The 23928-nt window shown below is 28.2% G+C and overlaps 1 protein-coding gene and 3 long non-coding RNA genes across 15 annotated transcripts in view; 2 read left to right on the forward strand and 2 right to left on the reverse strand.

Annotated features, from left to right (window-relative positions):
* Positions 1–5804: 5804 nt before the first annotated feature.
* LOC122638048 lies at positions 5805–7022 on the forward strand. Its single transcript, XR_006329340.1, has 3 exons — positions 5805–5895; positions 6219–6395; positions 6496–7022. It is a non-coding gene; the product is annotated as an uncharacterized LOC122638048 (long non-coding RNA).
* A 53-nt stretch (positions 7023–7075) lies between these two features.
* On the forward strand, positions 7076–10499 carry LOC122638047. The gene is made up of 2 exons (XR_006329339.1): positions 7076–7321; positions 9887–10499. It is a non-coding gene; the product is annotated as an uncharacterized LOC122638047 (long non-coding RNA).
* Positions 10500–13157: 2658 nt separating this feature from the next.
* Positions 13158–15634, reverse strand: LOC122637947. Its single transcript, XR_006329324.1, has 2 exons — positions 14061–15634; positions 13158–13535 (listed from the first exon to the last, which is right to left on the reverse strand). It is a non-coding gene; the product is annotated as an uncharacterized LOC122637947 (long non-coding RNA).
* A 3841-nt stretch (positions 15635–19475) lies between these two features.
* The window catches only part of LOC122638181 (phosphatase and actin regulator 4-like), a 134830-nt gene continuing 130377 nt past the window's right edge, over positions 19476–23928 (reverse strand). For 10 of the 12 annotated variants that reach the window (XM_043830956.1, XM_043830960.1, XM_043830961.1 and 7 more), the window contains 6 exons: positions 23567–23712; positions 21610–21766; positions 21437–21492; positions 20503–20606; positions 20036–20208; positions 19476–19925 (listed from right to left, as the gene is read on the reverse strand). In XM_043830956.1, coding sequence (XP_043686891.1) covers positions 19910–19925; positions 20036–20208; positions 20503–20606; positions 21437–21492; positions 21610–21766; positions 23567–23712 — 652 coding nt within the window. In that variant the 3' untranslated portion in view covers positions 19476–19909. The remainder of the gene's footprint in view (positions 19926–20035; positions 20209–20502; positions 20607–21436; positions 21493–21609; positions 21767–23566; positions 23713–23928) is intronic. The other 2 variants (XM_043830955.1, XM_043830952.1) reach the window with 1 other exon arrangement.

Here is a 23928-nt window from a genome sequence, read left to right on the forward strand (position 1 = left end):
CTTTACAAAATTACAACATTTTAACTTCCAGAATCTAGGAACTTGCTTAAAACTGTATAATGATTTTTGAAATTGATACCGTTTACAATTTTTCAGTTTAATCCTTCAGGTATTTTCATAAAAATTTTGTCTTTCAACAGAAATATACTTAGTGAGGCATATCTTACTACACGAAAAAAATCTTTGCAGTCCTGGTTGTTGCAGTAATTCAATCCTAGTTGCTGCAAAAAATCTTGGAGCATACAGACAAGCCTTGTAATGAAGGTTATCACTAATAGGATCGTTTGATATTTTTAATATTTATTTTGAATCTATAATTATTCGATTCATGAGTTTTGGTACCATTATCTAGATTTATTTTTTCTCGTATGCTTCTAATCCCTCTTTAATTGAGGCAGTTCAATTTTCTGTTTTTTTTCAGGACATAGCTTCCTGAAATGTATTAATAGGATTAAAAATTACTACATTAGTCTTATATCTTATCGGTTCTTAATGACAAGCACACAATCGTAGACACTTAGGTTTCTTAATATATTGTTTTTGAGTTCTTTTCCTTTATTATGTGGGTGCAAAGGAGTTATTTTCTTCATTATCTGATATTATATCTCAGGTGATATCATCTTCATCAATCAAATTTGTTTCAGAATCTGTAGCTTCATTTGAAAATACCAGTTTTTCCTCGATACTTTCTATGCTTGTAGGCTTATCATATTTTTCATTAAATACCATGTCCTGTGTTATAATTACAACTTTGTTGTATAAATCCAATAACCGATAGTTCAATAAATCATCCTGATAGCTAACCATAAAGATTTCTTGGATTTAAGATCTTTCTTATATGCTTAGATACATAAGTATAAGCTTCGGTTCCAAATATTTTAAAATCTGTTAAACCTGGATTTTTATTGTTCCAAATTTTGTATAGCGATATATCAGAATTTCGACTTGTGCTTGTCCAATTTAGAACATAAATCACAGTATTTATTCAATTCATAAAAATTTAAGTAATCCTTCTGCATATATCATAGTACAATATATGCACTCATGATAATCTCATCCATTTTGTTCAGAATATATGGCATAGTAATTTCCATTATAATTCCTTTTGATAAGTATTTAGAAATATTTTATTTAGAAATTACCATATCCTCTGCCATTATTACAAATATTTTATTTTTCTTTCAAATTTGTTTGCTACAAGATTCATATTCTTTAAAGTGATTATATACCTTTGTTTTATACTATAGGAAATATACGTAGTGAAATCCTGATATATCATCTTTGAACACAACAAAAAACTATGCCCTGTCTAGAGATGGTATATTTACAAGCCTGTATATATGTGTGGCTTATAAAAAGTGTAAATATATTTACCTGGTTTTCTAACAGTGTTTAACTCGAGACTTAAAAAGAATTCGGTATAACTTGCCTATTTAATATGATTCACAGAAAAAAGTACCAATATTTGATAACTTCAACATTTTTTTATTAGATACATGTTTGAGTATATTTTTATTTACACATATCCAAGCTGCTTGTATCATGTGTGTGCATTTGTAATTGCAGTGCAAGTTTCTTTATTTCTCTTCTTCGTACATGTATCACCTGGGAAAACATTCTTTATATTTGATTATCTTGTTTAATTCCTTTGCCTTAATTTTTATAATCAGTACATAGTTCTCTTCAAAATGAAGTTTAAAATTTTTTAATATCCATATCCCTGCAGAGAAGAGATATTTTTTGCATCTTCGGTATATATAATATATCTAATGTAACTTTCAGACCATTTCCCATGGATAAATTTATTTATTATAATAATACCCTTTTTGTGTATTTCGCAGATAATTTCATTGTTTTGTAATACTCTTTCACTTTTGACAGATCATTACTCGGTAAACAATTTTTTTCTATAACTGATACATCTAGAAGCGCCACTATCTTTATCCATATATCTTCTAAACTTTATTCAACTAGCTACTTTTTCTACAGTTCAGCATTCGATAAAGTTTTTGAGAGATATCTGCTTACATTTTTGATTGATGATTTTCTATGCACGGTTTTTTGTTCTTTCTTTTATTTATGTTATTGAAGACCATAAATACATAAGAAGATGGTTATTCCTTTTCATAATTATTGGAAGCTTTTCAAATGCACTTTATTATGCAATCTTGGACCTAGTATCCTTTCTTTTTACAATAAGTTTCTTAGATTTTTTTGTTATCCTTCTTTATGTGATTGTCCTTGCCATCAGTTACAAATTTTTTTGAATTGGTAGTCATCGCGGTAAAATTAGCACTTTCATTATCAACTGTCATTCTTGATTTTTCTTTAATTAGTCCTTCTGTTATATTATCGATAATTTGCTTTTCACTAGATACAATATTCTATGCAGTCCTCAACGCGTTGTACTGCATTAGTAGGTTTGACAAGATTTTTACAATTATGGTCACATCGGATATTTTTTTTCTCCAACATTAGTCAGTTCCATTGCCATATTTTGCATATTATGATATATTACACTACAAAAACATTTAGATTCATATGATACTGGTGAAACTGTTGTATCTACATTAATTCTTTGCATATTTTTATTTGTATATAGTGCATCCATATCTCATGATTCGTTATGCACCTATACCTCCATTTATTTTGCTTTCATCGACAACGAGAAAGATTCGCACTTTCATCTCTTTTTATATTTTCACCACTTCCATCTTTTTCTCGAACGAAACTCTTTCTCGTTCTCTATATCCGTTTTTTCTTTTTCATCTATTCTGTTATCTAATTGTAAATCAAATACAAAAATGCTGCTTTCATTCGAAACTTCCTTACTCGAAAATTCTGTTCAAATTTTGTTATGTCTAGCTAAAATTTCTTTAGTTATTTTTCTTATTCTGTCATTCTTTTTCTTTCGAGAAAAATTAAAAAAGAAGACATTAGTGTGATATATTTTACAACACCACTTTTTTCTTATATCAATACGCATCTTGGACTCCTAACCCGTCTTTATGTGAGACAAATAATAATGCATTAAACAAATACAATGAATATAACAGTGGAAGTGTTAAGAAAAATAGTAACACTTGCAAAGCATGATTTAAAATAGAGCGGATTAAAAATACTTTTTGTTTTATGCAATTGAAGCATCTTTTGTCTAGATCCTAATCAATCGATAAAATCTACGATGAAATGAACGATATCGGTCGATAGAGTCTTTTTACAATTCTTATTTATTATTTTTGTCTTGTTGCTGTACATTTGGTGCTTTCTTTACTTATGTTTGATATTTTCCTCGTTGAAAGTTAGGAATGTGTAATCTAAATATTGCTAAGAACTAAAATCATAAAATTTCATCAGAGGCATAGTCAAACAAAAAACATTACATAGGAAGTTGTACTTCCAAAAATCCTTTAAGGGCCTTTAAGTTGATCTATTCATATTTCGTTATTGTGTATAATTAGTTGCGCTGACTACCTCCAATTGAGGGTGACTAGTAATGCTAGTAAGACTTTGTTGTCTTACTGTTTTGAGCTTGAAAAGTATATCAACTGTTTGATAATTTCTCTTCAACTATTTGTCAAGGTGATATTGAAATTTTTAAAATTTAATTATTAAAATTAAAGAAAATTTGTGAAATTTAATTGAAAGAATTTAATTGAAGAAAATTTATGAAAACATTAGCGACATAGCTATTGCGTCAAAAATTTTGTATATCTTGTCATCAAAATAAAAATTTCTGCGTTAAGTCTGAGATGTCATTAAATTCAAAGCAACAAACCATAATTATTGCAATCTAGCCGCTCATTTATTGGGCGAAGAATATAATAGTCAAAAAAGAAAAGGAGACGGGTCAGGTTATGGCAAAATAGAAGACACGGTAGAATAATCGATATCACGTCATGAGAAAAAAACTAATTTAGTTAAGAGTAGTATAAACATCGAGAATGTACATTTCCGTTTTGTGTACTATGATTATAATAAAAGAAAAAAGCAATGAGTGCCATATACATAAAAAATTTAGAAGAAAAACTCAAGAAGGTGTAATTGTATTTCGGTTACATAGGTGCTAAATATTTCGGTTACAAATAGAGAAACACATCGTCCGCAGCGAGATACGTATATTTGTATACGATGCGTGTCCACTAATACGATCCTGTATGCGACACTCCCCCATTCTAGCGGTTTACGTTACTACTAATGATATTCACGTATTACTGCTTCGTTAAATCGTAATCGAAATATATCTCCGAGGAAGTCTGACAACGAAAAACGATGTATAGACAAAAGTTAAACTAACTTGATGTGGTAATCAAGCCATTTATTACATTCTCGCTCTACGGGCACTTCAAACCGAGGAATCATGAGTTCAAGCCAGTCTGTAGCATTCATTGATCACGATTATAACTTATTAAAGATGTGTTGAGACAATCATCGAAATAATCACCATTGGATAGAATATCAATCATTTGATTAAATTTATTGTTATAATTTTTTTATAATTATTTTTGACGTGCGTATCCTCAGCAACGCACAGTACTTACTCCTAAGATTCATATATCATTATAGAGAATATTGGCCTTGGAAATTCGTTAGATACTCGCTAAAAAAACGCGTAGATAAAAAACACATTATCATCAAAAACACAAAGTCACATTGTCACCAAACTTAAGCATTTTTAGTCGAACATTTAGTCTTTAAGAATGTGCTGAACCGGGTAATAAATGAATAAAAAAAAATAGACTTCTAGGCAAAATGGACTATGAATTTGTCTAGAGCCTTATGATACCAATTTGTCACTTATAAGTCAAGATGCATAAGTGTGACCAGAACGAGAGACTACACATGAGTATTTAAATATTTTAAATGAATTATCCTGATACGATCATGATCATCATTCCTTCCCTTTCCATGAACGTGTTTACTTAAATTCCTCTCTTTACCCTCCTTTTCCTAATTTCATTACCGTTTTTGTGGATAGTTTGAAAGAAATCATCATGACAATCAAATAATACATTTAGAACTCTAACAATAAGATAGTCAAGTCTTATTAGCAGTACTGATTTACAGCCTTCATTTAAAAGTAGCCAGCATAATTAACGACATACGAATATATTCTATTATCACACAACAATTATATTTCGATTCGTAAAGTATAATATATTATTATATGTTTTAAATTCATGACGTAAATTCTTTTATTGCACATCTGCTCCACAAATTCTTTAAGATTCATAACAAAGAAATTGTGTTTCCTGATTAATTTGTAAACACTAGGTGAGCAATATTTTGCAAAGAACAATGTTCATATCCATGTTTGTGTTGTCGTCTTTTCTCATCATGACCAGTGTAGCTAGAATCCTGATGATTAAAAAGAGACAGGAGTATCCTCCATGGAAATCTACCGTTATCACTGATCGCAGTATTTTGTCAGAATTACATTCTTCATCTCTTTCTATTCAATGGTATTTTGTTTTCATCATCATGAATTAATCGCTCAGCTCAGTTAAAAGTTTACTGCCTTATTATTACGAGTTGGAGAAACATCCTATAACTTAAACTTGGTGTCAAGATTGAGCATTAGTGAAGTCATACAATTAGTCATGGGAGTAAAGTTTAAGTTCACTTCATAGCAACGCCCTCCATTAAAATTTTAGGCATCACTAACTAACTTAATTGTTAATGCATGTATCTTTAGAGACGAACATAACAAAGAAGAATAAAAAGCTTTCTATACATAACGTCTGCACAGCTATTTATTAATTTCGTTTTATTAATGAGAACGGATATTAATGAGCGAAAGAATCCTGAAAGAATCCATGTTTTTGTCGACAGTCACAGTTTTGTAATAATGTCATAATCACAACAATTTATCGTAATCACTATAATCACTATAATGTGAGTATGATGAAGAGAATCAATGTTATATACATGTTATAACTGTTGAATTGATCTATATACAAATTATTAATGGTTACTAAATACGTATCCAGCTTTCTATTATATGATCTTGCCTTATCCATCTAGAGGCTTGAAATCTATCTTTGCTAATAAATTCGATTGTTCATGTTATTCATTTAATAAATGTAGCCGCATATACTAGCTAGGAGTCTATCAAGATCCTTAGATAAGAAAGGATTTTTATTAAAAATTTACTTATAAAAATAAATGCTACTTCATACTTTTACGAAAATTCTGTTATAAAAATATATTTTTTACAGGAGTAATAATAGGAAAAGGTTTTAAAATTGTTAAAACCACCAATGCGTTATTTTACAAAAAAAGAAAAAGAAACTATATGTGTTACTTAAAAGGATAATCATTTGTATGAACCTAGAATAAGAAAAGAAACTATAATATACGTATAGTTTTGTGCAAATATCGGATCTTAAAACATGGTATGAATGTTGAAGCACTTAGATATGAAACAAATATAAAATATATATAAAAATAGTGTTGCAATTACAAGCACAAACTTTCTGATATTAATAATTTCAGATATGAGGCATATAAACAAACATGATTATCTTTCCATAAATCAGAAGGCAGCTACTAGGTGACTTAATATATATAATATTTATGGACCAATGCGTTAGAGCAAGATACGAGATATTTTATATTATTTAAAAATGTTATATGTATTCATAATTACGTCTATTTTATAAGAAATAAAACTGGTGTTGGATTGTTTTAAGAAATATAACACGATAATTAAGAATAAATGCATGTATAATGCTTGTATTTTGCATATTGATAACAGTAGTGAATATATAAACAACAGTTTGAAAGATTTTCTTATTTGTGAAGGAATAACTCATAGTGCATTGCTTTGTACATTCCAGAAAGAAATCCGTACAATAGCAGAATTGTTTATAGCTGTTCTATTGACTGGACGTTCGCAAAAAATCTTTGGCAATGTTTTCTATAACGCTATAGTTGTTTCATGTACTCATCTTGTACTACATACATTTAACGACAAATATATATTTAACGTGCGATCAATTGCAATTTAACCAATTTAAAAGTTGTCCAATTGATAAAAAAAATGTTAGAAAAATCTATGTATGTACTACATATGTACATCTATATATGATATCGAGATTTTCTTAGCACTTCGTGCCCGGAATGTTAAATGGATGAGACTGTGTTTGATGACGTTGCGTCATTACGTAACAATTTAATCGAGAATTTCTCGAAGCTTTGTTCAGTATGAGTATGTGCATATGCATGTAGGCGAAATTGATACTTCTATTCTATTATCGGAAAAGACAAAAGGAAAGGTGAACTTGACGGTCGACAAGATAGTTTTCGAAAAGACACGAAGGTGTGATATATGCTAAGAGCAGTTTTTGCGTTGCCACTTTTGTATTCGTTTTTGTAACTTTTCTATCATTTTAATAAATTCGCTTTTTTAACCTTCGGCCACATATATATGTAAACATCTATATATTTCATGTCAAATTTAAAACAGAGACATGGTATATGTTTATATACACGATGTCTTCACTTTTTTGCATAACGATCCTATTATATTCTACGAGTAAAAATAAGAGAAAAATATCATTTAAATATAGGCTGTGTTCTTGTATTGTATCGAAACAGTAGAGTATTGTAAACATTCCATTATTATTTCGTCATTTTGTTATAACATTTTAATAATGCATTTTTAAGCCTTTTATGACATAATTTATATGACATGTTTTTCTTATTTTTGCTCGTAGAGTATGTTGACATTGTTATGCGAACGAAATAGGAATATCCTGTTTATATATTGGATATTCCAGGAGATACCTGTTACATTTCATATAATGATTAAAATAATGATGAAAAGAGTTCATATAAACATAAATTTGGAAATGCTTTCTTTTTGAGTTATGTTTTTTCTCCTTTTATGATTTTCAACGTAAAACGATGCGGTAGTGTATTTTATGCGAAAGCAATTTCTTAGTCTGATTCTTTTCTTTTTTTTTTATACGTTCCATTTTATTATTTGTTCCTATTTATATAAATATTAACAAATAATTATAAACACTAGTGTTTGACTAACCGTTATATTTAATGGCAAGCACTATAGAATGAATGGGATATCTACATAATATGTATGGGTTATTTATAGATTATTTATCACATTATATAATTGGTAAATTTAATAAGTCAGATGGCAGTTCTCCTTTTATTCTTTTAGCAATTTCTTCGTAATAGTTTGTTGCGGATGGATTCGTATAGATTTCGATTCTGATCTTGTGCGAGTTAATAAGTCGTATTCCTTCTTGCACTGAGTGAACATTTAATGTTTTATGAATGTTATTGTTTCAGACGTATCAGGATTCATGCATCCAAAATTGCATAAAGAATTTTTGATTGTAAGTTTTCCATTTTTTGAATGTGTGACTTGACAGCCATTCTTTAAAGTTAGATTCCATAGTTCTGTATTGGTTTTATTACGTTTTTATATATAAGCATTTTATTATTTTTCTGAGTTTGGGTTGTCTATTTGAAATGGTAATAATTGCAAGTATTTTATGTTATTTTTAATGAAGATACTTGTCCCACCATGTACTTTGCTGCTGGAATGAGAGATAATGTATTATACATATTATGGTATGTATAAAATGATAATATAAAGTATGATTTATCTATTTGATGTATCTCGGTGAGAAGTAATATATCAATTTTGTTTCTTATTGCAAATTCCTTTAGCTCGAGTATCCTTCGTTACAATTCCATTATGTAATCATTACAATTCTATTCAATGATAGATCATTTTTTATTTAGTTCTTATAAAGTTATGGGTTAGTTAATAGATTTAACATTGTTGAAATTTGGAAAATTTAATTTTGAATTATTTTCTACGGTTTTGTAGTTGGATATTAACTTTTTATTAAATCTTTAAGGTAATTTTTATTTATGCTTGTATGTATGATTTATGTATGGTTGTATATCCTGATAACTTATAAATATTATTCCTGTTGTTTGTTGGCAATGTTGTTTTCATTGTTGCTGTTGCTGTTGTTGGCCGGGTTATTGTTACTGGATTAATCATAGAGCGACTTCTTAGTGGTGAATGCATTTTTGATTGCATTTGTTTTTTGATTATACACTCTTTATAGTTGTCTGGGTAGGTATCAATTCCCTTGATAGTGATTTGATATTTTCAATTCGTCCTTGTGTGGACACCGCAACGTCAGATCCTTTATGACATATTTAGCACAGGTTGGTTTTCAGATTTGGTCACAGGTTGCAATAATTTTTGGTACAGTAGACTGGCATCTCATACATTGCAGTAAATCCCTTTTGACTCTTGGAGGTTCAATTGTAACTAGTGTATTGCATATTAGTTTAATATTGTAGATTTTTTTTCTTATTAGTTATCAGGAACATTAATAATAGTATAAAGGTTTCTTCTTTTTTGAGATTTATTATGTTTATTGTTTAGTGACTTACTCCCCAGATCGAATTTTATTTTTTCTATATCGAATTTTGGGCGAAGTTCTTTTATAACTGTTTTAAATCTTTCGTTTTTTTTTCTTTTAAAAGGTAAGATAGTTAACATCTTCTATTCTCAGTCAGTTTCCTATATACCATAGGTTTTGGATATAGTAGTTTGGATTTTTGCCTGGATTTTCTAGGTTTTTAATAATGTAAGGGTTTAATAATGTTGAATTTAATAGTTATATAGTAATTCTATTAATAGATTCATAAGATGGGCTTCAATAAATATTGGTGACAATTTTGCTATTTTTATTGATGAAAAAGATTCATAGACTTGTTTTAATATTTCGTATCTGTTGTTGATATGGGAGCGGGATCTATTAACCATTTTGTTTTTTCCTTTGTGTTGTTATTACTTCGATTGACACAATATTGATTAATCTTTTTCTTTTTATAGGTATAGTTTCCTGTTTTACCCATTTCCATCTGGGTATCAGAGCTCATGTGACTTGTACTTTTTTCGAGATTCATAGGATTATTTACTGTCAATGATTTATTGGCCATAGTTTCTATATTCATCTTGATTAGTACTTTGGGATTTAAAAATGGAGGCACTTAACTGTCATTCGAAATAAACGCCAATCACAGTCTTCATTTGTATTATATGTAGTTGTACTGTAGATGTTTATTTACAAACACGTGTATGATTCAGCAGTGACAGAGCACTTGTCTGTATATGTTTACAAGAAGATGGTTCATAAATGACTGAATCTAAATATGAGATTTTAAATATAATTTTACACAAAGGATTCAAAAAACTAGTTCCAATGTCGCACATTGAATACTTCTTAAAGAATTCTTATGAAATATGATAGGAAATAGTTACAAAATGTAATTTTTCAATATATGTGAAAAAAATGACAAAAATTGCGAAAAAATATGAAAAAAGGAATCATGTAAAATATTTAATTCTGAATAAATTCATCTAAAAAAATCAACTGATAATAAGTTACAAGAGTAAATAAGTTGTATTTTCAATAAAAACAATAATAGAGACAAATTACTCTGAATAAAGTTATGTGTAAGTTAGTTATTGATATCTTAGATATAATTAACTATTTTGATATTTTCTAATTATCAAAATAATTTAATGAAAAAAATAACATTATTTTATAAATTAGTTATTTATATCTTAAAATTAAATTCTTTCATCAACCGTTTAAATTATCCTTCAGCAGCCTGCGTGCATGTTTCATCGAAACGAGTTACAGATAAAATTTCTTTCTCTAATATTTTTTTGTTGATCTTGATTTTTTTTACGCAAACATGATTCTTTGTAAAAGTTCATTTATATTCTCCGATCTTTGAGTATACATTAATGTTTTTATATGTTCACACAAAAAGAAATCAAGAGGATTTTTGATAGGCTGTAGCTCGAAAACAAAGCGTTTGCAGACTGATGTTTATCTAAACTTTTATTTTAATCATAGGAATACACCTGTGAAGTTCAGCAGAAATTTCCTGTAATATCCTATATATGTAATGAATTTTATTAAGTTGTATACAAAATGTCAGATCGCATTTTTAATTCCAACAATATAGTGCTCTAATTTTTGAAAGAATTTGCTCATTGAATTGGTCTATTTAAAAGGACAATCAGAGTACAATAGAATATATGAGTATATCACGGAATATTAATAAATAGTATATTTCATTTTTAGGATAAATTTGTAGGAATATTTATAACTTTTTGATAATTTATTTATTATTTATTTTTTTAAATTTTATTATTAATTTTATAATTAGGATTAAATAATTTATATGTACATATAATATTCTATATAAAATAGTATGTAATATAAAGTATATTATGACATTAAATATAAATATAAAGCAAAAATTGTAATTATTTCCTGAATATTTGAAATATGTTCTATTTATTGTACAATGCTCATTATAAATATTGTTTTTGCAATTATTGCAAACTCTATAACTATAAAAATCCATTCAAAGAATGAAATGTTTCAGAATCGCACATCCATCAAAGTTTTATTCCTTATTTCTGTGATTTGGGCGGTACGTATTGTTTAAAATAGCACCGGCCTCAATAAGGTATAAGTTCTTCATCAGCAATAATATATTTCCTAGACATATAATATTTTTTTGAGTTTTTATTTACTTGTTCCAATATATCACATATCGCTGCAAGTTTATCCTTTTCTTGCTGTTGAGATGTTGTGTGAATGTTATTAAATCTTACAAAATGTAAGAGAATCTTGTATCTATTCAAATTCGTTTTAGCTCAAAAGATTGATAAATCATAAATTGTGTTTTACAAAACATCATAACTTCTATTATTTATTATATTTTTATATGCCCAACAGTGAAAAAAATACCAAAAATGCATACATTTTTATTTTATTTATATATTTCTATTTTTTGGCAGATACAATTTGAAACGCTTCTGCATATCAATATTGGATACGAAACGCTTCTTCATATCTTCTATCATAATATATATATAATATATTATAATATATCTTCTAAATAAATCTTCCAAATATTTTTCTTCTAGTATACATACCTTATGTAGTTGAGTTCTTACTATATTAAGAGCTCTTCTATGGCTAATAAAATGTAGTACATTGGATTATTTCGTTCCATCTTTTTCAAGATGGTAGTGATAGAATGTGTCTGATTCTGAGCAGAATATTTTCATCTCCTAGCTCAATGTTATCTTCAACAATTTGAATATTATCTTCCTCACTCACTAATAAATTGTTGTTTTCTTCAAAATTAAATTGAAAATCTGAATAACTAACATCATCATTTTTGTGTCAATATCCGATAAATTGTCTAAAATATCTTTCAGTTTTTTATTGTATTATTTTCTATTGTATTATAATCATCGTTATTTTCATTATATAAATAATTTATTATACTAACATTATATGCTATTACACTAACGCTATAATTGTTTCAGAATCAAAAAGCTCGTAACTTTTAACTCACTCAACTCACTCTAACACATTTCATTAATGTCTATCTCTGCTGACTATACGATTCCATTTTTATGGAATTATTCTGCTTTTTATTATTTTTTCTCATTAATTCTAACATGCAGAATCTACCAAATTTATGAAGATTTATGGAAATTTTTGGAAAAATAGCACAGTGAGTCTTATGAACTCTTACTGCTCGGTTACGTAATAAAATTTTATATATGAATTCTTTTTTCTTTCGAAAAAGTTTTAACATGTTTTACTTATAGGATCGTAATTAGAAAGATACATGAAAGGAGTTTTCGATATCTCAAATACTATTCACATTATCAAAAAAATCAGTAGGATTCACATTGATCGGATAAGGGTTAGAAGAATAAATTTTAGATTTCTATAGGAATTTAGATATCTATAGGAATATTACATAGATTTAAATGATTTACCATCTAAAGGAGTAATTTTATCGTCAGTGTTAACTTGCAAATCTGTGTTCAGATATACGTGCAAATTTAAAAATATATTTTGTATATACTTACATAATATATAGAATGTTCGTACATTCAGGAGCGTATTTATAATAGATTTCAGAATGCTATAAGTTTATACAAAATTTCGTTCATATTTTTTTATATCAGATAAAATTCATTTGTTAACTATTTTCATGACAAATGAAGAGATGAAATCAAGGAATTTTATAGATTTCTTTTTTGTAAGGGTAATGAACTATCGTATTTTCACAGACATTTAATTTCAGTTTACAAAAGTTTTAATTTTTTTTAAGAATAGTTAACAGTATTTTTGTTTGTTACAGTATCTCGTCGATAATACAATAAATTGTAATAGATCATAGTACGTACGAACTAACAACAAAAAACATATTGGATTTTAACCGAAAAAACATAGCATCTTTTTCTTTTTTTCTTTTTTCTTCTTTCAAAATCAATCTAAGGAGAACGCAAGATACATTTGTTAATTCTTGTTAATGCTGTTGTTTGTTTATCATTTCATCAATTTGTTCTATTTATATATTGTAAATCCACATGCGTTTTGTCTCTTTTTTCTTCTTTTAGCCGGACGAGGTAGCCTTATCGCCATTCCTCTTTCCTGTTAAGAGTGCATTTTTAATTCATATTTTTTTTACGACATAATAACTATATACAGAATTATTCTAATAATAAAAGAGTTCTTCATTAATTTCAATATATATATAATACAATGTTTTTTTTTTTAGAAATGTTTTCATTGTTGGCAAAACGTTTCGATAAATGAACACTAATTTCGAGATACCATTTCTTTTTTTCTCTCCAAAGATAAAAGTTAAAAAATTGATTAACCGTATACACGTAAGTTTGTTTTTATAAAATTTACGATGACTCGTCGTAAATAAATAAAAAGAAAAAAAAAGAAAAGAAGAGAAAGAGAAGAATTAGAAGTCTGATATATATATATAGCCCGAGATTATATGATGAAAATATACCGTGAAAACACGTTGTATTACATTATCGCTTGGAATTCTATTCGCTAATGAGATTCTTTTAAGCTTTATGCTAGCAACGTAATTTTTATTATAAAAATTGTATAACACGCTAGTGATCATTCACGAAACGTGTATGATTACAAAAAATTCACCTTTCATCTTTCTCTCGAACGTCACGAGTTCGTGTTTTTTTCTTCGTCTCCCACATGAAGAAATTTTTCGCAGTACAAGATCGCTTCCTCACACAGATGCATCTCCTCTGACCATTCTCTCATTCTTTTGTGTGGAGAATTTTCGGTAGATAAAAATAAAAATAAAACATATAAAAAAAAAAAAACCAGTTTGTTAAAATTGCCTAAATCCACGACGTACGGTAGTCTTTTTGGTAAAAATCTCCGGGTGTATCTTCGAGTCGGACAGCAAGTGCGAACATTCTGGTGGTTTATTTTTCTTCTTTTTTTTTCTTATGTTTCTACGCATTTCGCAAAAAGAGATCTTGACATGCCTTGGGTGCTCTCTTCCTTCTCTTCCCTTCGTAATATTTAGGAAAAAATGTAGACTTCAAGTATCAATAGCTGTCGATCCCTTAACACACACCTTTTTTCCATCACCTTAAATTATTATATATCCTTATTGTTTGTTAATTTTCTTATCGATATTAATCATTAATAGTAAGATATAATACAACAAACACGTCCGTCCATATAATGGACGAGGATCGTGAATTTTCTTCCTTTTTATAGTCCGCAATCGATTCATTATTAATAACCACGAGTACATACCTTATTCGTTCTGCACACAATAACGGAATTATTAATAGATGAAATAGCGTTGTGAAATTCTTACATTTTTTTTTTTGTTTTCATCTTCTTCTCTTTTTTCTCAGCATTATTTACAAGCAAATCATGGCCGATTCGAAAACACAACTACTAAGCAATGAGGCATCGCCTGTAAAAGTCTGTGAAATTCGCCTAAACTAAAATACAAAAAGTAGTTGAAAATTGACGGATAATTCGAATTACCATGAGAATAGTTTGATAGAAATGGTAAATAAAGGAACATCGCATTGATTGAGTTCCAATATTAATTTATAAAGGATATTTCAACATTTTGCATAACACGAAATGCGAAGAAAGAGAGAAGCGATGAGCGTTCGGAACGCTTTTTATCGAAGAACATATGTATGTATTTACGTCGATTAAAAAAAAAGGAAGGACAAAGCTGATTTTCAGAACTGAATGTACACGTCTTATTTATTTACTTGCGTATAAATTTAATACCAATAATGCTTCGCGAATTAATCATTATCGATTTGTTTTGCATTGATCGAATGCTTGAACGAATTCGTGACTTGTCGATCATTTCACATTAAGATTGAGTGAATTTAGTTCTTCTATTCCTCTTTTAATTTTGTCATTCCTTCTTCTTTCTTTCTACCGCTTAAGAACTTTGTCACTGGATCTTTCTTTCCTTTCGATTTATTATGTTTCCTAAACGAATATTTCTATGAAGGCTCAGTGTGAGCGTTCTCGACATGAATGTTCAACAATTATTTTCAATTTCACTTTTGTACACAAAATACCAACTATCTGTGCTGGAAAATGCACATACTACTTGTTGTACCGTGTCCATATAATAATATTAATATAATATTAATATAATAATAATAGTAATAGTAATAATAATAATAATAATAATAATAATAATAATAATAATAATAATAATAATAATATATGCGTATATATATACACACACATACACATACACATACATATACATATATGTCTATATGTATATGTATAATATTTATATGTTTCGCTTATGATGTATCGCTTTGCATTAGGGTTTCGTTATTTAAAAAGTAGTATTTATAAGTATGCATAGTTTACAATTGCGTAATTATCGTAGCGTGTTTTAACTGCGAATGTCTATATTGCGGTGTGTTTTACAGTATATATATTTTTCCCATTATTTCTTTGTTTATTATTTTTTCTTTTTTTCCATTAATATGTACACAAATCGTTCGCTAATTATCAGCCGTACATTATCGAAATCGGTGCATTCTTCTTCATTTGTCTTTGTCGATTATCCGCAAGTTGTTACGCAAAAGGCAGGAAAAAAAGATAATAATACAACAGGCCAAACGCGGACCTCGCATGAAGTTTCTTTTTTCAAATTTTCTTCCTTGCTATTTTGTATCTAAAATTATAATAACTTGTTCATTGATCATCTCTTTTTCGCATTTTTTCTATCTTTTCTTGTACACGCTCATATATGCTTACACATATTTTCGTACATCATACATTCAATCAGAACATACACATACACCCACCCCAGAACATATACATACAGCCTCCCTTCCCCTCCCACACACACATAAGAAATCACATCGCTTGCGTCACATTATTTGAAACATTCATGCTACGACCCACGCATTCGTATGCTACATATATTTTATTCTCTCAAATAATCCGCAGTGTATATATTGTTTGACTACACGGTAGTCACGCCGCTCGACCAATAGAACGAGAGAGGTTCTTGTTCTTGTCGTTCACTTCTTTTTTCCATTTCTTTTATTTTTGCTTAATTATTATTCTTCGTTCGCTCATTATCATTCCTTTATCACGTGTGTTTCCGTGATGCTTTTGGAAGTTTATATTATATCGGTATCTCCGACGCAACTTGAAGTTGACGAATGTAATATATCGAACAGCTGAGTTTATCAATAGATGTAAAAATAATCGACGCTTTGATCTTCTAATTGGACACGATCATCAAAACTAGATTCTGAAGGAGGAGAAAAATTCTTTCCTTCTTTCCACCTTTTTCCTTCTTCCTTTCAACAAGTTGATCGTCATGATTTTCTTTTATCCTTACAATCTTTTCATTTGATCCTAGTGATTAAATATATTCAGAGAAAGTTTAATGCAGTCTCCTCAATCATCGATAATCAAAATTAGATATATTTCATTATTTTTATTATCTTCTTTGAAACCTAATCGTAGAGTATTCTTTCCTTTTTTTCCTAAAGAGTATTCTTTCCTTTTTTCTCTTTTTTCCTCTCTTACTATTTTTTTATCTTCTTTAAATTTGTTTTTTGTTCTTCCTAATATATTTTATAACATAAATATAAAGCTCGTTATTGTGGGTTAAAATGGGAAGACTCAAAAAACTACGAGCGGAGTTACAAGCTGCAAGATTATAAACGAAATGCGAAAGTTTCTTTAATCTCTTTTTCGATTCATCTATTATATTTTATCTCCTTTTATTCTTATTTTTTCTTTTTAAATTACAATCAGAAATCAAAAATTCCAATTCGCCTTGGCGGTTTTGTCTTCCATTTTCATTTATTTTTTCTTTTTTGATCCTCTCTCAAAAACTTTTTGATCAGATGATCTTTAAACAACGATGCTTCTGTCTTATGTACATATATATGTGCATATATAATATGTACGTTATGGTATTATTTTCTTTTTTCCTTTTTTTATACTCTTTTTGCAATAAATCATGTCATCGAACTTAACGAGAACCACAGCGTCATTAACAATGACTACAACAATAATAATAATGCCATAATGATGAAGATGGCAATAATAATAATAATAATAATAATAATAATAATAATAATAATAATAATAATAATAATAATAATAATAATAATGATAATGATAATGATAATGATAATGATAATGATAATGATAATGATAATGATAATGATAATGATAATGATAATGATAATGATAATGATAATGATAATGATAATGATAATGATAATGATAATGATAATGATAATGATAATGATAATGATAATGATAATGATAATGATAATGATAATGGTAATGATAATGATAATGGTAATGGTAATGGTAATGGTAATGGTAATGATGATGGTGATAGTAATAGTAACGGTAATGGTAACGGTAACGGTAATGATGATGATGATGATGATGATGATGATGATGATGATGATGATGATGATGATGATAATAATAGTAATAATTATAATGATAATAATTGCAATAGTAGGAGTAGTAGTAATAGTAGTAGTGGTAGGAGTAGCAGCAGCAGTAGAAGTAGTAATAGTAGTAATTTAGTAGTAGGAGTACCAATGTAGTAGTAGTAATAGTAGTAGTAGTAGTAGTAGTAGTAGTAGTAGTAGTAGTAGTAGTGTAGTAGTAGTAGTAGTAGTAGTAGTAGTAGTAGTAGTAGTAGTAGTAGTAGTAGTAGTAGTAGTACTCTCAACAACAACAAGAACAACAACAACAACAACAACAACAACAACAACAACAACAACAACAACAACAACAACAACAACAACAACAAAAATAATAATAATAATAATAATAATAATAATAATAATAATAATAATAATAATAATAATAATAATAATAATAATAATAATAATAATAATTTCTCAGTGACACTACCATTAACTATAAATAACAATCGAGAAGTATAGCTTGATCAAGAAAGTCTGCTATGTATTCTCAAAAAGTCAAGCTAAGCTTGTGATAAAAATAAGGGTAATAATAAGTAACAATACTAAAATAATAATAATAATAATAATAATAATAATAATAATAAATCACTAACGTACATATGTATATTCCTATACAGAATAGAATTGCACAATATACATCGTTTTCATAAACAGAGAACATCTATTTATATTTAATTGTAAGCGTTTGCTCTTCAAGGCAGCCCTACGAGAAAAATGATACCTGGCAGTAAAGGAAAAGTGTTTTCTCTTTCTTAATTATTTTATTTTCTTTTCTTTTTTTCGTCGATCGAATATTCTTATCGATTGTCACAGTTTCTTGAAATATGAACGATATCTGTTTATTTATTTTTATTATATTTATTTATATCATGTAAAAAAGAAAATGACGTGTAAAGAATAAATCAATGCAGAAATAAAAATATTTTGTCAATGAATAGAAAGATTCAGACTATGAAAATGAAAAGATTAATGCTTTTCAGGAAAATAACTAAATTCGATAGGATTAAACTATTACGTGGTTGGTGATGCCAGGTGACATAAGGAAGTCAAATTATTGGAAAAAATAATTTTGTTTTTTTTTTCTCGTATGTGTGTAAGGATTCGTCCGCATATACGTTCGTTTAACGAATGAAACATTTTCATAACTACTTAATTATCTTTTACTTACACGCTTCAACATATAACATTTTATATATATATATATATATATATATATATGTATATGTGTATATATATATATATATATATATATATATATATATATATATATAACGACGTATTCTTAAAATTTCGGATGTTATCATTTAAAATATACATCAAGTAATGAAAAATCGTAAAATAATTACGTATAATTAAATATTTGTGATTAAAAACATTTTAAGAATTAATTCTATGATGCGTTGTAAAGTTAACGAGAAAAATCCAATACGAGAGGAGGTAGAAGAGCATAGAAAGAACAAAGGAAAAAGATATATTAAAAAAAAAAGTTTTAAATAAAATAAAAATCTTGAAGAATATAAAATAGTGAGCATAGATGCGGACGTTTCCTAACAAAAAATGTAGTATTTCGGCGAGTGATCCACCATGATTTATTTTCTTTAAACTAGGCAAATCACCCTATCACAATCTTCATCGGCGTTGCGAGAACGCTAGAAAAAGCATAGTTGACATTGCGGGTCATGGATCGCCGGATGATGATGAGAACAATTATGTTTTGCATATGAAGATAACAATGATGACGATGACGATGACGACGGCGGTTGCAGATAATAGATAAACAATGCGTGAATGAACAATAACCGGCGACACAACTTAGCAACGTCAAAGTATTTTTCTTTCTTTTTTAAGATTTTCAGTCACTGGTCGGATATAGCGTACTCTGTTAGTTAATTACGGTAGACGCAAATTCGATTTATCCAGCTTCAACACATGGCCACCACACTGCACCTTCACCTATTACACCTGCACCACACTGTAGCACCTTTTTACACATTGCAATTGTCATGGCCTATGGAACCTAAAAATGCAATTAGAAGCCTTATAATATTGAACTAATATTGAATTAATAATGATCGAAAAGAAAAATAACAATTTGAAAAAAACTTTGTTTCATTTAATTTTATTTACCTGGTAAGATGTCGACTATCTTCGTGCACGGCCATCTCGGAACTCTTGAATTCGTTTAATTCCTTTCTAATGGCTGCTTTATCCTTCGGAGTCAATCGCGTCCATGGCTTATCGGCTCTCCTATCGTAATCGTGAGCTTGCGTAACTTCGATGTAATCGTTAAATCTGATGATCTATAAAACAGACAAACTATCTTACTCTTTATGTTATCAAATTGAAAATTATTTTTTCTTTCTTTATTTATTTTATTTACATAAATCTAAGATATTCCTTTTCTTATAATAATCGTATTACCACTTTGGAAAAACTGTAGAGTATATACAAAAGATAAATGAAATTAGTTAATTAATTCAAATACCCATTATTTTTCATAATTTTTCCAAATGCTGCAAGATTATAGAGAAAATGAGATATGATCTATGATGATACATAACGTTTCTCTATTTAATTGTTCATCCTTTAAATACCTTCTTTTCCTTAAGTTCTTCGACAGTTGGTCGAAAGCTAAGCTTTCTTAAAAGATATCGTTTTTTCTCTTCCTTCTGTTTCTTCTCCTCGGCAGGACTTTGTTCTAAAAAAAAAGGAAAAAAGAAAAAAGAAAAAAAATTAATCATATTTTTTGTATTTATTCGGGTTAACTTCTTGGGTATATTTGACGAATCAAACTCGTCATGCATTTCTCGTGCTAAAGTACAGAATGATGAGTCTAAATCCAATATAAATTGAAACACTATTTATCAAGTGTAAACTTGTAAGTACTTATCCAGCATAGAGTATTTAATGAAGTTATTATCAGTAAACTAGCGATGACGAGCCGATCTCTATGTTCGTGAGAAAAATTTTCGTAAAGTTTCGTGTTGTTAAAAAAAAAAAAAAAAAAAAAAAAAAAAAAGTTTTCAAATTTTTGCGAAATAGGAAAAAATCTTTAAATCTTGAAATTAGACTAATAGAATATTGTTATTTATCTATATTTCATTTCCAATGAAATTTCAAAATATGTAAGAAATTTAATTATCTACTTATATAATAACATTATTTAAACAAACTTGATATAGATAAATTATCATCTTAAAAGCACCAGCAAAGTTTTCATTAGCTTTATATTATTATAAAATTACATTTTTTAATTTTGATTTTGTTTTTTTATGGTACTATAAATTGATTAGAGTTAAATAGAGAATTTATTTTTATTTTTTAAATTACTTATTATCAGCTCAAATGTTTGATCGGCGACTGATAAATATACAATTTTTTATTTGATTTTGATCCATGGCAGGAAAAGATTTGCCATTGTGTAGTAAGCAGTCATATTTTGGTATATTTTGAATTTATGTGGAAGATTTTTGCAAATTAAATCAGTACCTAAGGTATCAAAATATAATTATGAATGAAGAAACTTACTTTTCAAAATGTTTCGTTCTTCCAATTCTTCTTGAGTAGGACGCATACTTAGTCGCCTGAAATACAATTGATTTTATGTCACTGTTATTAACTACAATTTTTTAACTATCAACGTATAATTTATAGATGACTAAAGAAAAGAAAAGACAAAAGGAAGGAAAAAGTCATCTTACCTGATAAGTCGAGCGCCAATGGCCTCCTTCGTTTCTTGTCTCTCATTGTCCGTTTGTAACTGAAGTATATTTCTATTGATAAGTTCCTGCCTATCAGGCCTGAGGGCTAACTTCAATGAAAGTGATTCTTTGCGTGCGATTTTAGCTGCCAGTCGAGCTGCAAGAAGAAACAATTTCCTATTATTTTCGAACGTTTTAATCTCTTCTCTTTTCCTTTTTCAACGTTTCCAACTCAGACTTCCTTCCCTATTTTGTTTCTTCACCTTGGCTCACTGGAAAGCAATTAAAAGACCGTTGAAGGATGGAAGTTTTGTTGTTGATGGGTTCGATCGAAGCACATGCAAGCGATAAAGTCGAGACTGTCCAAGTCGACGACATTTTTTTATCGTTTCAAACAACGTGATACGAAACAACACAAGAAAAAGAAAGAGGAAATACAAGTGTTAAAAAAAAAAAAGATATACAGAGACAGGTATCTAACAAATCAAAGACAACAATGATATAAACGTCGAGAATATACTAAACATTTTACCAGCTCTCTTCAAGGTTTATATAATTTTTCGTAGTGACGGCGTAACACGTTTGCTTATGCTCGCGCGACAATATAATTAGTTTCGTCGAGGAAGACTGATTTGAAATTGTGCGGAATTTGTCCTGCTTGTCTTGCAGGTTTATTATATACAGGGTGTTACAGGATAAGTAGAATATTTTAGGGATAACTTCAGCACATTTAAACAATAAAAAAATTCATGTAAACATATCATATCCTACATGATTTTTTGTCGAGTTATAGCGGATTTAATTTTTAACAAATTCTATCTGCTCATTTGCATGAGAAGTTCGAAATGACCTCGCATTTGACTATAAATTTACAGATGCCTTACCATGACTGTTTTAATTCCTCTACATGTTTACATATTGCTCGGATTTGCTAAAAACTGTTCAATTTGTTCACATAGACACTATGACCAATGAAAGAATTATTGCGATAAAAAATTCGCTGTAACTCAAAAACAAAATTAAATAGTACAAAATTAAATAGTACATATGTTTATATCAACTTTTTTTATTGTCTTGATGTGTTAAACGTGGCCCTACAGTATTTCTCATTTATTTTGAGACATGCTATATATAGATATATATCTGTATTTCGTAGCATAAGAAGGGCATTAAATAAAAAGAAATTAAGAAATTAATTAAGAAGAATTTATGTTAAAAAGAATAATAATATTCGATCAAGAGTTTTATGAGTGATCTAATTCAGTTGTCTTATCAGAAAATTGATCATTTTTTTTACTTCGTGACTAATTTATGGCTACATGATTATCTATTTTTTTATTATATGAAGGATCATGAATTTTATTACTAATATTTACATTATTTTATTGTTTTCATTGTCAATCATTATTTTCAAATATTACATTCTACTTTTTTTTAAATCGTGCGTTTTTAATATAGCACCAAATTTAACACTAAATTTACGGACATTATCCATATATTTATATTTTTAGTGAAACCAATACATTAAAATATGATTTCTTTTGTTATAACATTAATTTATATTATTACATCAATTAAAATTAACATAAATTGCTGTACAATATTATCTTTACTTTTGGGATTGTAAATATGAAATATGTATTCCGTTAAATTGACGAGTCCGTAAGTGTAATATAAAGAAAAGTTTACGACGTTAAATAGTGATTGCACTTATTTTGTAAAATGACTTCAGATATCCCTCGATTAAAATAAAAAATTCTTATAAGAAATTTTTATATAAGAATTTTATTCGAATAAATATAAATATTTAATTTAAAGAACTGTACTGTTTATTTATTATTATAAGAAATTACACATATATATTATCATTTATGAAATATTTATACGAATAAAATTCTTATGTAAGAAATTCTTTCCAGAAATAATATCTACGTTATACGATCTAGTTGATCCTTACTTTTCTCATCATCGTACTCATCCCTGTAAAGAACCTGTCCGTCGTTACTATCACCATCAACGTCCTCTCGAATAACATAAGGCCTTGCATTCTCCTTATTTTCCAATGTACATGGCAGAGCAAGTCCGAATCTAACTGGTCGACTGCTGAAAGAACGTACGAAAATTCGTCATTAATTCATTGTTTTCATCAAAATTATACAGGTTGATGCTATGTGAACCAATGTTCTACTCTATTACATAATATTCAAAATTGAGATGCGTATATGGTAGGGAGATGATGATGATGATGATGATAGTAACAACAAAAAAAACAACAACAACAACAACAACAACAACAACAACAACAACAACAACAACAAC

Source organism: Vespula pensylvanica, chromosome 2 (genome assembly GCF_014466175.1).
Source record: "Vespula pensylvanica isolate Volc-1 chromosome 2, ASM1446617v1, whole genome shotgun sequence".
Lineage (NCBI taxonomy): Eukaryota > Metazoa > Arthropoda > Insecta > Hymenoptera > Vespidae > Vespula > Vespula pensylvanica.